Raw genomic sequence first — 16437 nt, forward strand, 5'->3', positions numbered from 1 at the left:
GATATATGATTGCAACAGAGATGGGTTCCTCCCAGTTCAGACCGATACACCCGAACTGGTACCAACCCGCTGGTGATGTCACAATGACATCATGGAACTGGTTCTGTCAATGCCACTCTGTAGATGCTGCCATCTTTTTTTTTGGATTTTTTTTAATGAAAAATAATTGGGAGGAAATTTCTTTCTGGTTTTTTCCTGCTGTGCATGTGCAGAAGCCGAGTTTCCAGCACTGCACATGCATTGCCATCTTGTTTTTGGCTTTTTGGGAGGGATTTTAGAAACATAGAAGATTGACGGCAGAAAAAGATCTCATGGTCCATCTAATCTGCCCCTATACCATTTCCTGTATTTTATCTTAGGATGGATATACAGTATGTTGATCCCAGGCATGTTTAAATTTAGTTACTGTAGATTGACCAACCACGTCTGCTGGAAGTTTGTTCCAAGCATCTACTACTCTTACAGTAAAATAATATTTTCTCACGTTGCTTTTGATCTTTCCCCAACTAACCTCAGATTGTGTCCCCTTGTTCTTGTGTTCACTTTCCAATTAAAAACACTTTCCTCCTGAACCTTATTTAACCCTTTAACGTATTTAAATATTTCGATCATGTCCCCCCTTTCCCTTCGGTCTTTCAGACTATGCAGATTGAGTTCATTAAGCCTTTCCTGATAATTTTTAATAATTTTTAGCACTGCACATGTGCATGCAAAGAGCGCACATGCTCACACGGCACGCCCACACGGCATGGGAAAAAGCGAACCAGCAGTGAGATAAGGTAGAACCCACTCCTGGATTGTAAGATCACAGTGATGTTGAATCCTTCCATTGTAATCCTATAGACCAGTGATGGCGAACCTATGGCACAGGTGCCGCAGGTGGTACGTGGAGCCATATCTGCTGGCACGTGAGCCATTGTCCTAGCTCATTGGCCTCCAATGTGCATGTGTGTGCCGGCCAGCTGATTTTTGGCTAACAGAGAAGCTCTGGGAGGACGTTTTTGGCTTCCAGAGAGCCTCCAGGGGATGGGTGTGGCTGTTCCTACACTCTCCCAGCTCCAGGGAAGCCTTTGGAGCCTGGGAAAGGCGAAACACGATCCTACTGGGCCCATCAGAAGTTGGGAAACAGGCAGTTTCTGGCCTCCAGAAAGCCTCCGGAAGGGGGGCAGGGAAGCTGTTTTCGCCCTCCCCAGGCATTGAATGGAACAAACTTCCAGCAGACGTGGTAGATAAATCCACAGTAACTGCATTTAAGCATGCCTGGGATAAACATATATCCATCCTAAGATAAAATACAGAAAATAGTATAAAGGCAGACTAGATGGACCATGAGGTCTTTTTCTGCTGTCAGACTTCTATGTTTCTATGAATTATGGGTGTGGGCACTCACGCATGTGTGATTGTGTGCGCACACGCTCTTTCAGCACCCAAGGAAATAAATGTTCACCATCACTGCTATAGACTAAACCAATGATGCTTCCCAATCAAAATGCACACTATATGGGAAGATAATTGAATTGGAAAAAAAATGACAAAAAGTGGAGGGGGGGACATCCACTAACCTTGCTTCCCTTGGGTCCTATAGGTCCACGTTCTCCAGGAAGTCCAGGGAGGCTCCCTTCTGAATCTACCTGAAAGCACATAAATACGTCAGTCTTGTCGTCAGTCTGTCTGATATGCTCTGCCTCCCTCTCAGGCAAACTGCTACCGGAATAGATTCCTGTTTGTGACCACCATATTATCAACAAAAGTCATATCCTCAACACAGCTATGGAACCTCTCAGATTTAAAGACGTTTCATCTCTTCCCCAGAAAGTGCATGATTATCATATACCAAGAGCTTTCACGTTCATATACAGTACTTGAAGTTGGGATTGTTCGTATTTAAACAATAAATATTGAAAGATCCACATGCTTGATGAATCTATTTTCCTAGGCCACAACCCAAATTCCAGTTAAATCCCATGGATAATAAAAAAAGAAAAAGATTGCTCATACCAGCATCATAAGAAGCTCGGACTGATTATTCCACAAATGCCTTCCTTAACTAAAATGGGCAGAACCCCTAGCCATTAAATACTAAATTGGCAATGTTCAAAATGACATGAAATACAAACAGAGGCATCACATTGAGCCCCTCTTTTCTGTTTCATTTTGTATGAATTTTATCAGTTTAGGAAAATGCTTATTTATTTATTTATTTATTTATTCATTCATTCATTTATTTGATTTGTATGCCGCCCCTCTCCGTAGACTCGGGGCGGCTAACAACAGTAATAAACAGCATGTAACAAATCTAATGTTTAAAATAATTAAAAAACCCTTATTAAAACCAAACATACACACAAACATACCATGCATAAATTGTATAGGCCTAGGGGGGAAAGGGTAGTTCAGTTCCCCCAAGCTTGACGACAGAGGTGGGTTTTAAGGAGCTTACGAAAGGCAAGGAGGGTGGGGGCAATTCTGATCTCCGGGGGGAGCTGGTTCCAGAGGGTCAGGGCCGCCACAGAGAAGGCTTTTCCCCTGGGTCCCGCCAGACGACATTGTTTAGTCGATGGGACCCGAAGAAGATAAAGTAAAATATGCTTCAACCCAGAGGTGAAATCCAGCAGGTTCTGACAGGTTCTGGAGAACCAGTAGCGGAAATTTTGAGTAGTTTGGAGAACCAGCAAATACTACCTCTGGCTGGCCCCAGAGTGAGGAAGGAACAGAGATTTTGCAGTATCCGTCCCCTGCCACACTCACCAAGCCACGCCCACCAAGCCATACCACACCCACAGAACCGGTAGTAAAAAAAAAATGGATTTCTCCACTGCTTCAAGCTAAACTCAATTCATCATGATGTCGTAAACTCATCCATTCTTTCCAAGGGAAAGAAACACAAAAGAATAACTCTCAAAAGATATACAGTGATCTCTCGATTAGCGCGGGGGTTACGTTCCAAGACCTCCCGCGCTAACCGATTTCCGCGTTATACTGGATGCGGAAGTAAAACCACCATCTGCGCATGTGCGCCATTTTTTTTTCATGGCCGCACATGCGCAGATGGTGGAGTTTGCGTGTGGGCGGCGGGGAAGACCAAGGGAAGATTCCTTCAGCCGCCCAACAGCTGATCTGCTCCGCAGCGCGGAAGCAGCGAGGAGCCGAAGATGGGGTAAAGGCAAAGGGGAAACCCCATCTTCGGCTCCTCGCTGCTGCCGCGCTGCGGAGCGGATCAGGTGTTGGGCGGCTGAAGGAACCTTCCCTTGGTCTTCCCGCCGGGATCGCTGACGGAATGCTGAGCCTCCCGTTCTCCCCCACCTCGCCCCTTCCGGTTTCGGCGGTTTCGCAGCGCTGGCTGTCAACTTTGCTTTTTAGCACTGGGGAGGCAAGTCAGCTCCTGCCCAGTTTTAAAAAGAAAAGTTGACGATTGTTCCGCTGCCGCCAGCATGGCCTGGCTGGCAGCGGAAGATGTAACCTTCGCAACCTCGGAGAGCTTCCTGGGCATGAAAGCTCACGAAAACCAGGAAGCTCTCCGAGGTTGCGAAGGAGCCCACGATCACTCGGCTGCAAGCGGGAGCAAGGCGAATCCCACGGGGCTGGGCTCGGTTATCCCCCCGGCTCCCCTCCTACCAGCCCCGCCGCGGAAGGCTCCATTCTGTTCCCTGAATGGAGACCGCCGGCCGCTCAATCGGGCCGGCAGGGAACAGAATGGAGCCTTCCGCGGCGGGGCTGGTAGGAGGGGAGCCGGGGGGATAACCGAGCCCAGCCCCGTGGGATTCGCCTTGCTCCCGCTTGCAGCCGAGTGATCGTGGGCTCCTTCGCAACCTCAGAGAGCTTCCTGGTTTTCGTGAGCTTTCATGCCCAGGAAGCTCTCCGAGGTTGCGAAGGAGCCCAGGATCACTCGGCTGCCGGCGGCAGGAAAACGAATGTCACGGGGCTGGGCTCGTCTCCCCCCCCATAGCAGCCCCGCCGCGGAAGGCTCCATTCTGTTCCCTGCCGGCCCGATTGAGCGGCCGGCGGTCTCCATTCAGGGAACAGAATGGAGCCTTCCGCGGCGGGGCTGGGGGAGCCGAGCCCAGCCCCGTGACATTCGCTTTCCTGCCACCCGCAGCCGAGTGATCCTGGGCTCCTTCGCAACCTCGGAGAGCTTCCTGGGCATGAAAGCTCACGAAAACCAGGAAGCTCTCTGAGGTTGCGAAGGAGCCCACGATCACTCGGCTGCAGGTGGCAGGAAAGCGAATGTCACGGGGCTGGGCTCGGCTCCCCCAGCCCCGCCGCGGAAGGCTCCATTCTGTTCCCTGCCGGCCCGATTGAGCGGCCGGCGGTCTAAATAAAAAAAATTTATTTTTTAATATATTTTTTTTTAAATAATATTTTTTGAAAAACCGCGTTGCAGCGTTTCGCGCTAATCGAGAACGCGCAAGTCGAGGGACCACTGTACTTCAAATGTCCACCAGTTTACTCCCTTAGAATTATAAAATATAAGGATTGAAAAATATCTACCAGTAGTAGGTCATTTATTCTAGATTAAAAGATTAACTTCTTTATCTTTTGTAATTTGGTAGCCAGAATGTTATTTTAAATCCAACAGACCTTGGGTCCTGGTGGGCCTGCAGGGCCTGATGGGCCATCTCTACCCTGTGGACAAGAAATGACAGGTAAAAATCAACAAAATGTTCCATTGCTTTTCTCTTGCCAGTCCATGGGTTGCAGCTGCAAACTTTCTATGTTGACTTTAAAGAGGAAAGATCAGAGATCATGAGTTCTTTTTCTAACTAGAGTTTTCTTACAAAAAACTGTAACTAGATTAGATTAGATTAGATTTATTGGATTTATATGCCACCCCTCTCCATAGACTCGGGGCGGCACACAACAATGGTAAAAAACAATACATAGTAACAAATCTAATATTTAGCAATCTAAATTACAATTTTAGGTTAAAAAATCCAAAAGAAACCCCAATACATAAAAAACAAGCACACAGTCGAATCATACACTGAAACTACATGGGCAAGGGGGAGATGTTTCAATTCCCCCATGCCTGACAGCAGAGGTGGGTTTTAAGGAGTTTCCGAAAGGCAAGGAGGGTGGGAGCAATCCTAATCTCTGGGGGGAGCTGGTTCCAGAGAGTCGGAGCCACCACAGAGAAGGCTCTTCCCCTGGGTCCCGCCAGACGACATTGTTTAGTCAATGGGACCTGGAGAAGGCCAACTCTGTGTCGCTGGGATTCTAGACTATCTAGACACCCTCAAAAAAAAGCAACAGAAAAGATGCAAGGCAAGTGATTTCTACATCAATGGATTTTAGATTGGAAAAGCAATGATAGGAGGGGCTTCACACTTTCCAATTTCCTCAAAATAAGCTTGTTTTGAACAGGGCTCTAAATGTCAATTTATGATTTGGACATAAATTGTCCAAATTTGCCTCTACATATGTATGCCTGTGTGCGCGCAAACATATGTAGAGGACTGAAATCTGACTATAAACACCTGATTGGGAATCTGTGTGAACATTAAATGGAGTGTGTGTGTGTGTTTATTTATTTATTTATTAGATTTGTATGCCGCCCCTCTCCGTAGACTCCGTATGTGTGTGTGTGTGTGTGTGTAATGCAGAGTAGACACATAGCAGATCTACAGACACATATGCACAAGAATTGTTCACTCGATTTTTAAAAAAAACCTTGGTATCAAATGAACTTTTAAGTGATGTGCCTCTACCTATATTATCATGTCTGGAACACTGGGATCAATATGATCTAGAATTGAATGTTCCAATGTTCTCTACGTTGTTCCATTTCAAGGAAATTTAAGTTTGCATATCTAAAGAGATCACTAGAAAACACTATTTCATGGCTTAGCTGCAGGTAACATTATGGATACAACACCCAGTAATGAAGGTCCAAGACTGGGTGAACGAAGTTGCCAGCATCAAGAACCAGGCAAACATCATTTATTTTTATTTATTTAATTTATTTATTGTGTCCAATACATAATACACATTGAAGAGAATAGATATGTAGGAATATAAATAAAGAAAAGGAAAGAAGAAAAGATATAAAAGTATAGGAGATCATATACGAAAGGAAGAAAAGATAAATGAGATAAGGAGAGACAATTGGACAGGGGACGGAAGGCACACTGGTGCACTTATGCGCTTATGCATTTGCACATGGAGCTGCCAGCATTGATAGCAAGGGACAGGAGATAATTGTGTGTGCAGCTTCTAATAGAGTTCTTCTGAAAATGAAAGGGGGGGATGGGAAGCATGACTCAAATCAATGAAACACATAAAATGATATTCTATATAATTAATTCTGAGCTGTGGTTGGTCAGGTCAGTCTAGTCAAGAGCACAAAGTAGGAAAACTGCTTCCAGTAAATGGGGAACTTTGGAGAGTTGATGTAAATGCTCTCCTGGCTATGTGTATGCAGTTGTAGAGCTTCAATTCCAGTTGCTATAAGGCTGGTAACTGTGTAATTCCTGGCATCTCAGTTTGCCAGAATTTCCTGTTACGCACTAGGTAGAATCTAAAAATATTATAGAAGATGACAATGGCAAACCAATTTTATACCATTGCCAAACAATTACATGGGTCAATAAAGTCACATGGAGCTGAGTTTTATCACTACTCTAAAAGGACTTTTTACTCCTACTTACCTGTTCTCCTTTTGCACCTTGATCACCCCTGTCACCCTGAAATACAAAAATAATATTTTAGAAAGAGATAAATGATTAATATAGTTGCCTGACTTCTAACATTCTCTAATCTCAGCTTAGAAATGTAAAGTGGATTTCTTTTGGGGGGGAAAAACCATGAAGCTTTCTAGGGGACTTAAGGTTATCATATGATTTTGTCTCATAGAAACATAGAAACATAGAAGACTGACGGCAGAAAAAGACCTCATGGTCCATCTAGTCTGCCCTTATACTATTTTCTGTATTTTATCTTAGGATGAATATATGTTTATCCCAGGCATGTTTAAATTCAGTTACTGTGGATTTATCTACCATGTCTGCTGGAAGTTTGTTCCAAAGATCTACTACTCTTTCAGTAAAATAATATTTTCTCATGTTGCTTTTGATCTTTCCCCCAACTAACTTCTCCATTGTGATAGGGAACTGGTATAGCTGTTTTATTGTTATTATGTACACAGTTGCAGAACTTTAAACATAAATAAATACATGCAGGTACTGCAATGAATAAATGGGTATTCAGATGTGTTTTAGAATAGACAATCCCATTTAAGAGGTTCCCTCTAAAGCAGTGGTTCTCAACCTGGGGGTCGGGATCCCTTTGGAAGTAGAAAAACCATTTCACAGGGGTCACCTAAGACCATGGAAAAAGATAAATTTCCCATGGTGTTATGAAGTAAAGCTTCTATTCTGGCCCTTGGAGCTTATTTTTACAATCTGACCAATCAGGTGTTTACAGTGGGAGTGTCCCTCTGACCTTCCTGTCTATCAGCTTAAAGCTGTGTTGGTAGAATTGGCACTAGACTTATGGTTGGGAGTCACCACAACATGAGGAAGTGTATTAAGGGGTTGCAGCATTAGAAAGGTTGAGAACCACTGCTCTAAAGCCAAGATTGTCAAAATGTATAAAACCAAAGCATACATTCACACAAAGAGCAAGTCAAGACTATTTTACTGCTCCTGATGCTTTTTTTTTTTTAGCTTTTCAGTCAGGGCTCATACTTCTCCTTACTTTCTCTCCAGGCCTTCCTGCTTCTCCAAGTTCTCCTGCTCGGCCTGGGAGCCCAGGAATTCCAGGTTTCCCAGGCTCCCCTGGCTGCCCAGGTGATCCTCCTGGCCCTGGCTCTCCGATAGCACGTCCTGTTGGTCCTTGTGGTCCTTCACTCCCTTTATCTCCTTTTGCTCCTCTTTCCCCAGGGAAGCCTATGAGACCCTACAAGAAATAGCCAGGCTTTAATTAAGCCGATTCTTTTGGAATAGAAAGCTTGTTAGGCAGAGATTCAAGGACATAGCTTTTTTTATTTAAAGACTGTTTTATTGCAGATACAAATCATCCTTGACCTAGGAGTGAGAAGTAACTGAAAGCCATTCATTTTGAAAATTGAAAACATTACAAAGTATTTCCTTACAAGGAAATGTTGGCTATATTTCCTGTTTACCAGATTGATTAACAAGAAAACGCAAAAAATCTTACACAGAGATATAAAGTATTTAGTTATTATGTACAGCAACATTTATGTCCCCCTTTCCCCTTGAAATAAAAAGAGTTAAGCAATATCTATAAGAAACTGGCTGCTGGGATGCAATGAATACTAAAAATTTCATTTTCCTAACACTTACCCAAATCATACAAACTTTCAGGCACACCCATCCGGTGAAGGTCATGAAAAAACTTTGCTGCCTTCCATAGAATTGCAAAGCTGAATTACAGCTCCACAGAAGTCAGACCTAGGTCTGCTATACTACAACTTACTATTTCATATTTTATTTTTCAAGTTTAACAAATACTGTAATTCACAACTGAAAGCTTCAATTCAAAACTGGCCTTTTATCACAGAATCTGCCTGCCTGCCTGCCTGCCTACCTATCTATCTGTATTTATATGCTGCTCACTCCAAAAAGGACTCAGAGCGGCATTAGATATTTTAGAAGAGCAGTGAATCAATTGCCTGAGGTCTCCGCCCCACTTTTAGCAAACCTTTTCTAAATAATACTATAGGAATATCAACATATAAGCATGAATCAACATTGAATTCATTTGTCTACAATTCAGAAGTCTTCAAACTTGGCAACTTTAAGACTTGTGGACTTCAACTCCCAGAATTCTCCAGCCAGCATAGCATAGCTGGCTGGAGAATTCTGGGAGTTGAAGTCCACAAGTCTTAAAGTTGCCAAGTTTGAGGACCCCTGGTCTACATCGTTACCATGGTATTTGGTTTAGGACCAATATTCAGGAAAATATTATGTACAGTATACTCAGTTTAGAACTTTGTTTGTATATGTGTGAAGAACTTTCTGTAGCTAGACCAGTGATGGCAAACCCTTTTGTCCTCAGGTGCCAAAAGAGCATCCTGCATGCGCGAGCGCCATACCCATAATTCAATGCCTGGGGAGGGCGAAAACAGCTTCCCCTGCCCTCCAGAGGCCCTCCTGAGGCTGGGAACAGCCTGTGTCCCAACTTCTGGTGGGCCCAGTAGGCTCGTGTTTCACCCTCCCCAGGCTCCAAAGGCTTCCCTGGAGCCGGGGGAGGGTAGAAATGCCCTCCCCCATGCCCCCCGGAGGCTCTCTGGAAACGAAAAACACCAAAAATCAGCTGGCCAGCATGCACATGCGCCTTGGAGCTGAGCTACGGCAACGGCTCGCATCCCAGCAAATGTGGCTCCACATTTTTACACCTGTGCCAGAGGTTTGCCATCACTGAGCTAGATTAAAAAAAACCCAACAAAATATACACTTAATACTTATGTCTGAAGATCTCAGCCTTACATCCTTTCCTGGTGGTCCTCTGTCTCCTGGATCTCCTCTCTCACCCTTCATTCCTCTCCGGCGGTCAGGGACAGGCAGTAGCTGATCTGAGCTACCGTCATAAGCACCAGTGATCTCTCGGAGTAGGGAAATCTATGAGGAAGCAAAGAAGAATCACTGAAGCATGGTGGGAAAACACAATCTAAAATGCAAACCTTTATGAACTGACATTCTTGAACTTATTTAAAGATGAGAGAGAATGATGGTCCCAACCTAATTCAATTTCATTATGCCACTGAGGGAATAATGAATAGTTTTAGAGAAGATGGTTCTTTTTAACTCAATATATATATTTGACCTTAAGCAGGAAGCACTTACCCCTTTCTAGATATTTACTTACAGAGCCAGCCAGTACAGAGTTCTGAGGGAGGAATAATGATATGTGCAATACAGAGATAAGATATAAACTAATTCCTACCTTAATACCATGCGCTTCTAGGGCCCGATCAATGTTCTAGACAAACAGAAAGGGGGAACCATGAGCAAAAAATAAAACAAAATGAAAACAGACCTTGTAAATAAACATCAAATGATGATATCAGATGATAGTCGCCTTATGTAGGCTAGGATCCTTCCTTGTACTCATTCCAAATTTAAGAGACTTATTTAATGTCATGCCCATGTTCTTGAGAAATAAAAGTCCTGATTAGCAAACTCTGACAACTCTGTTATTCCAAAAACCTTTTATTCAACAATTTCCCTGTCTTATAAATCCCTTAAATATTTTAATACAATCCTAGGAATTATTTTCACCCATAATTCAAGTCATGTTCTCAGGATAAAATTGTTCACTCTTCTCAGTTTAAACTTTCACAGGGACAGCTGGTCTATGACTGTAATAAAATTAATTGATAAAATTTACAGGGGTTAATTCTCCTTCCTAGGCTTTCCAGATAAAACGAGGAAATAATACTTTTGCTCACTCACTGATGCTGTCCCAGGTTCGCCTCGTGGCCCAGGCTCACCATTTCTCCCCTGAAGGAAAATTAAAATTTGAAAAAGATAAAATGAAAGTAGTCCAAATGACAAGGTTTACACCAAGATTTGGCCATTCAATATACATTTCAGAAGCAGAATCCAATCAGAGTTAAAGGACGGCAGATGCTTCTGCGAATTAGAAACAGAAATTAAACTCCAAGAGGCAAGGTCACCATCCAGACTGTTTTTAGAAATCTTGCACAGCATCCTGTCACTAATTTTTATTAATGACAGGGGTGAAGAAAATAATTTGACTAATTTCTTATGGAAAGTTTCAATATGATTGTTATAGCAATTTCCAAATTAATCATTGGATCAATGTCTCCCAGAGTCTTTTTCATCATAGTGATATAACAGAAACCAGCCACTAAAATGAACAAATGCAGAGATCTCTGGCATACTGTATGAATTTGATACCTCGTCTTACAAACGCCTCGTCATACAAACTTTTCAAGATACAAACCCGGGGTTTAAGATTTTTTTGCCTCTTCTTACAAACTATTTTCACCTTACAAACACACCGCCGCTACTGGGATGCCCCACCTCCGGACTCCCATTGCCTGCGAAGCACCCGTTTTTGCACTGTTGGGATTGCCCTGAGGCTCCCCTCCATGGGAAACCCCACTTCCGGACTTCCGTGTTTTTTTGATGCTGCAGGGGAATCCCAGCAGGGGAATCCCAGCAGCGCAAAATGGGCGCTTCGCTGGCAACGGAAATCCGGAGGTGGGGTTTCCCAGCGAGGGGAGCCTCAGTGAAATCACAGCATCACGGGTTTCAAGGACTTTGGTGTTTTTATGCGATGCTGCGATTTCACTGCTGGGATTCTCCTGCTGGGATTCCCCTGCAGCATCGCAAAAACACAGAAGTCCGGAGGTGGAGTTTCCCATGGAGGGGAGCCTCAAGGGAATCCCAGCAGCGCAAAAACAGGCGCTTCGGCTGGCAAAAGGGGTGAATTTTGGGCTTGCACGCATTAATCGCTTTTCCATTGATTCCTATGGGAAACATTGTTTCATCTTACAAACGTTTCACCTTAAGAACCTCGTCCCGGAACCAATTAAGTTTGTAAGACAAGGTATCACTGTATATGGATTGCTATGTTGGATAATAACTGCTGGAGTTTTCCAAATGCACGGTACACCTGGCATAAATTGCCGATGGTCCTTATAAGTGGCCATTGATCTGTCAATAGTTGTGCCACACAATATTGCCTAATTCTACTGTGCTTTAGGTTCTATCAAACCTCACTGAAGATCTCATTGTTAAATAACGAAAAGAAAGAAGAAATTGGTTCAGTGAAAGGTCATATTCATATTCAATAAAATGGGATTCCTATAAGATCAAATTTTGTGACATCAAAGGCTCCATAATGAGTTTCAAAGCTCTAGAAATAATTGATTTTGAATTATTAAATTCCTGGGGAGAAATGCTCACCTGATCTCCTTTGAATCCAGGTTCTCCTCTGTCTCCCTGAAACAGAATAGGATGAGAAGTCACTGGGCAGAGAATTACAAAAAAAAAAGGCAGTTCTGCTCTAGAAGATATTAAAGACTGAGGAAAACCTCCCAAGATGTGCAATATCTAGTAGATCAATATCTTTGCTTAATGTGGATGCTAAAATATTCAAGTTTTCCAGGAAGCCACAGAATAGACCCTACATATAATATTCTTTAATAAGTCTATTCAATAAGTCTATACAAACCAACCCTCAAATAGTTAACCAAAATACCATGAAAAATGCCCCAGTTATGGATAAGCCAACCCTCAAGGTTGTTGTTTTTTGTCCAAGTATTTTGAAAATTTTCATTTGTTTTAATATTTTGCATCAATAAATTATCTTTTCAAGAACAGATTCCATTTAAAAATTTCACAATTGGTTTACTCACGGGAGCATGTTTTTCATAATATTTTGGTTTAGCTTATTCAGGAGTATATACAAATACAAATCCATACAAATCCAATAAATAAATAAATGAATGAATGAACGAACAAACAAACGAACAAACAAACAAACGAACGAACAAACAAACAAACAAATATACGTGTACTTTTAAAAAGTATTCATTTGTATATTGTAATGAGCCGGGGTGGCGCAGCAGGTAGAGTGCTGTACTGCAGGCCACTGAAGCTGACTGTAGATCTGCAGGTCAGCAGTTCAAATCTCATCACTGGCTCAAGGTTGACTCAGCCTTCCATCCTTCTGAGGTGGGTAAAATGAGGACCCGGATTGTTGGGGGCAATATGCTGGTTCTGTTAAGAAGTGCTATTGTTAACATGTTGTAAGCCGCCCTGAGTCTGAGGAGAAGGGCTGCATTTTAAAAAAATTGAATAAAATAAATAAATAAATAAATAAATTTTTATGAATAAGCTGAATCCAATTTGGAGGTTTATTTTGGGACCTAAAGTTCTCAGTTCATCTGAAAGTATATATGGTAATACCATCTATAACTAAATCTAGATTTATGTTGGTATGTCTCGGTATAGCTAGGCTATAAGAGACCTTTGAGCAGAGAATTTTAACAGAGTGTGGATGTGTGGTAAAGCCAAAGAAAAAAGACACAGACTTAGTTATGCTTAATAAGTACTATTTACATATATACAAAATAGAAACAATCCATAACAAGCACTAAGCAAATACACTCCCCCCTCAAGGCAAAGCAAAAGCGAATGAGCGTTAAAGCATAATTGAGGGAAGGAGTACTGGCGCCCTCTTATGGCGAAACAGCCCAAAATATTTAAAGTGATTGTACAAGAGACTACAATAGGTAGTTTACAATGGCAAACCCTAACAACCATGTACCTTGTACTAACTATTAAAAATATTGGGATAGGAAATGAGGCCCAATCTGCCAGGTGCTTGCAATGAAGCTTATATATTTTTTGATCTGGCTGCTAATTCACATTTATGGTGATATTATTGTTTTATGTTTTTATCATCTTATTTGCTGAGATCAAGATGAACAGTTCTATGAATTGAAATAAATAATAAGCACCTGTCAATATTGGTTTTGTCATCTCTGTGGTAGGTATTGGCACAAAAAATTGAAGTAAATTGTTAAACAGATTTTGATATTGATTTTGACTGAAATTATGAGGTGCACTCTATGAAGATATTGGTTACTAGCATCATTTGTTTGCTGGATTACTATTCTTCATGCAATGGTTAGACTTATTGCAAATGGGTTTCTCCTCAGCTTCTGAAGTTGTATCATGATGCCCAAGAAGGATGCCCCTGGTCTTGTCCAACTAATTTTGTTAAATACATCAATACAATTTTGAGAACAAATATTATATTAATATTATATTAAAGGATCTCAATGTGATGTTGACCAATACTTCTAAAACATAGAAATTATTATCTCCCAAATAACATGAAGCATGTCGAAGAAGATAATTTTATGGAACTGGAAAAAAATTGCTCTCCTCATTTTAACCAAGGGTTAAAATTATGTGTATTTACTATTTTTGCAATTTTTTTGTCTTTTAAAATGATAATGTAATGCAACATATTGCTGCCAATCTAGATTTGATAAACTGAACAGCCGAATAAACTTTATGCTGTTATCTTTAGTTATTGTATGGATCTTTTTGCTGATAATTTTTGACACATATATTTTAATCACTGTAATGTATCTAGATTTTCTTTTTTTCCACTAATCCCTACTTATCTTTTTCCTCTCTTGGTGAGGTAATGCTTTTTGTATTTTTTGAGAAATATATTTTAACATTAAAATGAAGTGGGATGAAACATCCTGTTCTAAATGCAAAGTTATTTCTGTCCCGGATTTGAATATCTGGTGGATTGTGAAAGATATAATAACATAATTTATTACTATAAATGGAAGGCTGATATAGACAATCTATCATATGCTTCTGTCACATGTTGTTTGTTTCACTCACAGATTCTGAGATGAACAAAAGGCATAGAAGGACATACCTATATATTGTGGTGTTTCCAAAACAATAACAATACCCTTCATGTGTGGGCTTGAAACTACTTTTTTTAAAAATCTGCAAAGTCATAGAGGGAATTCAACTGCCATGGAGACAGAAACTTTAAAAAAAAATAATTCTACTGATGTGATACAATGTGTAGTGGATTTTTGCTTACCTTCGGGCCAGATATTCCAGGGAGGCCGGGCAAGCTCTGAAAATAGCAAAATGTACTATTAGAGAACTAGAAAGATACACTTACTGTATACAGTGTTGGGCCCCACCCAGCACGGATGGGATTGGTGACCTATTAGCACTTTTTGATGGGTTCCAGAGGTCGGGCCGGCCATGCGTATGGCCGACATGCACAGGTGAGATTTCAGCAATTTTTGCCCTTTTTTTGCTACTGCGTATGCCAAAATCTCACCCATTCGAGTCTCCTCATGTGAGATTTCGTTTCGGGTGAATGCGTGCAGAAGCGAAATCTTGTAGGGGGGGGGGGGTGCACATACATGTCGGGTGTGCATAGGCCCGCACCGGCCTCAGGATCCCATACCGGTAGGAAAAAGTAAGTGGAGCGCTGACTAAATCCTATAGTGGCCAACCAACATGTTTGCTAAACATCCACAAAGAAAGGATAGAAAACTCAAGACAAACCACATGAGCAATACCAGGACACTTTGAATAAACATCCTCTATGAGCATTTCAAATTAAAACATTGGCAAAACAATAGCAAAATTCACCTATTGTTTCAAACTGATTTCGGGAAATCTAAATTCTTCCCGATTCATGCAATGCATATTTATTTACTGTCAATTCTCACAGAAATTATTAATTACAAATGGTTCTCTTGAAAAGATGATATGAGATTTTGACAGGCTCCCATAATGATAAAAAAAAAATCCGCATAGAATTATTTTTATAAGTCAACAAGAACTGATCAAGAAGAGAAGGGATAGGATTATAATCTATTAAACTGCATCGTTTTTGAAAATATTGGGAAGATCTTTGATCAAAGATCAAACAATCTTTGATGCTTAATCCATCTTGTTGGCATAAGCAAACAAACATATAAAACATTCATCCATTTCCTGTTCTTATGCGATAAACTTGCTATTGCAGAACTGCAAAGGTAACTTCTTTCAGTGTATTAGTGATATTAACAGTGTAGAAAATTGCTCTGTTTTAAAAAAACTAATTCAGCAATAAAATGGTTTGAAAATCTCTAAATGAAAAGGTAAGTTTATTCAATACAGTGATCCCTCGATTTTCGCGATCTTGATCTTCGCGAAACGCTATATCGCGATTTTTCAATAAATAATAAATTAAAAATACGTCCGCGGTTCTCTCTCTCTCTTTCCTTCTCTCTCCCCCCCTCCACTTGCCCACGAGAAGAAAAAAAGCAACCTCTGCCGGGCAGCTCCCCTTGTGCCCTCGCTTTGTGCCTGCCTCTTGTCCCTCTCTTTTGGGGATTTTGTTTTCTTTTCTTTTTTCGCCTTTGTTCTCCCATTACTGTAAACCTGCCACTTGGCCGCCGCCGAGGAGAAGCAGAGGGGGTGGCTGAGGCGGCGGAGGCGTAGTGGCGGCGGCGGCAGGCGAGCTTGGAGCCTTGCTTCAAGGGGGTCAGACGCAGCCTTGGCGAGCTGAAGGTTTCCGCGGCTCTGACCCAGAGCAGGAAGGGCTGGTGGGGGCAGCGAATCCACCTCCCCAGCCACCGGCTCCACCATCTGCGCATGCGCGGCCATGGGAAAAAAGGGCGCGCATGCGCAGATGGTGTTTCCACTATATCGCGAAAAATCGATTATCGCGAGAGGTCTTGGAACGTAACCCTCGCGATAATCGAGAGATCACTGTATATTAATTGCTGATTATATGAGCAATATTTTAATATGTTGTCCAATATAATATAACATAATATAATATAACATAACATAATATACAGTATGTATATATATATATATATATCAAGAATAGTCCTAAAAATGCGAGTTCCAGGTATATGTGTGAATGATGAGGCAGCAGCCATCTCGATCACCGGAACAT

The 16437-nt window shown here is 41.7% G+C and overlaps 1 protein-coding gene across 1 annotated transcript in view; it reads right to left on the minus strand.

Annotated features, from left to right (window-relative positions):
* The window catches only part of COL7A1 (collagen type VII alpha 1 chain), a 179312-nt gene that overhangs the window by 48799 nt on the left and 114076 nt on the right, over positions 1-16437 (minus strand). The window contains exons 61-69 of the mRNA XM_070736724.1: positions 14572-14607; positions 11895-11930; positions 10413-10460; positions 9904-9939; positions 9447-9578; positions 7693-7893; positions 6645-6680; positions 4579-4623; positions 1563-1631 (exon numbers count right to left, since the gene is read on the minus strand). Of these exons, the coding sequence (XP_070592825.1) occupies positions 1563-1631; positions 4579-4623; positions 6645-6680; positions 7693-7893; positions 9447-9578; positions 9904-9939; positions 10413-10460; positions 11895-11930; positions 14572-14607 (639 nt within the window). The remainder of the gene's footprint in view (positions 1-1562; positions 1632-4578; positions 4624-6644; positions 6681-7692; positions 7894-9446; positions 9579-9903; positions 9940-10412; positions 10461-11894; positions 11931-14571; positions 14608-16437) is intronic.

Source organism: Erythrolamprus reginae, chromosome 2 (assembly GCF_031021105.1).
Source record: "Erythrolamprus reginae isolate rEryReg1 chromosome 2, rEryReg1.hap1, whole genome shotgun sequence".
Lineage (NCBI taxonomy): Eukaryota > Metazoa > Chordata > Lepidosauria > Squamata > Dipsadidae > Erythrolamprus > Erythrolamprus reginae.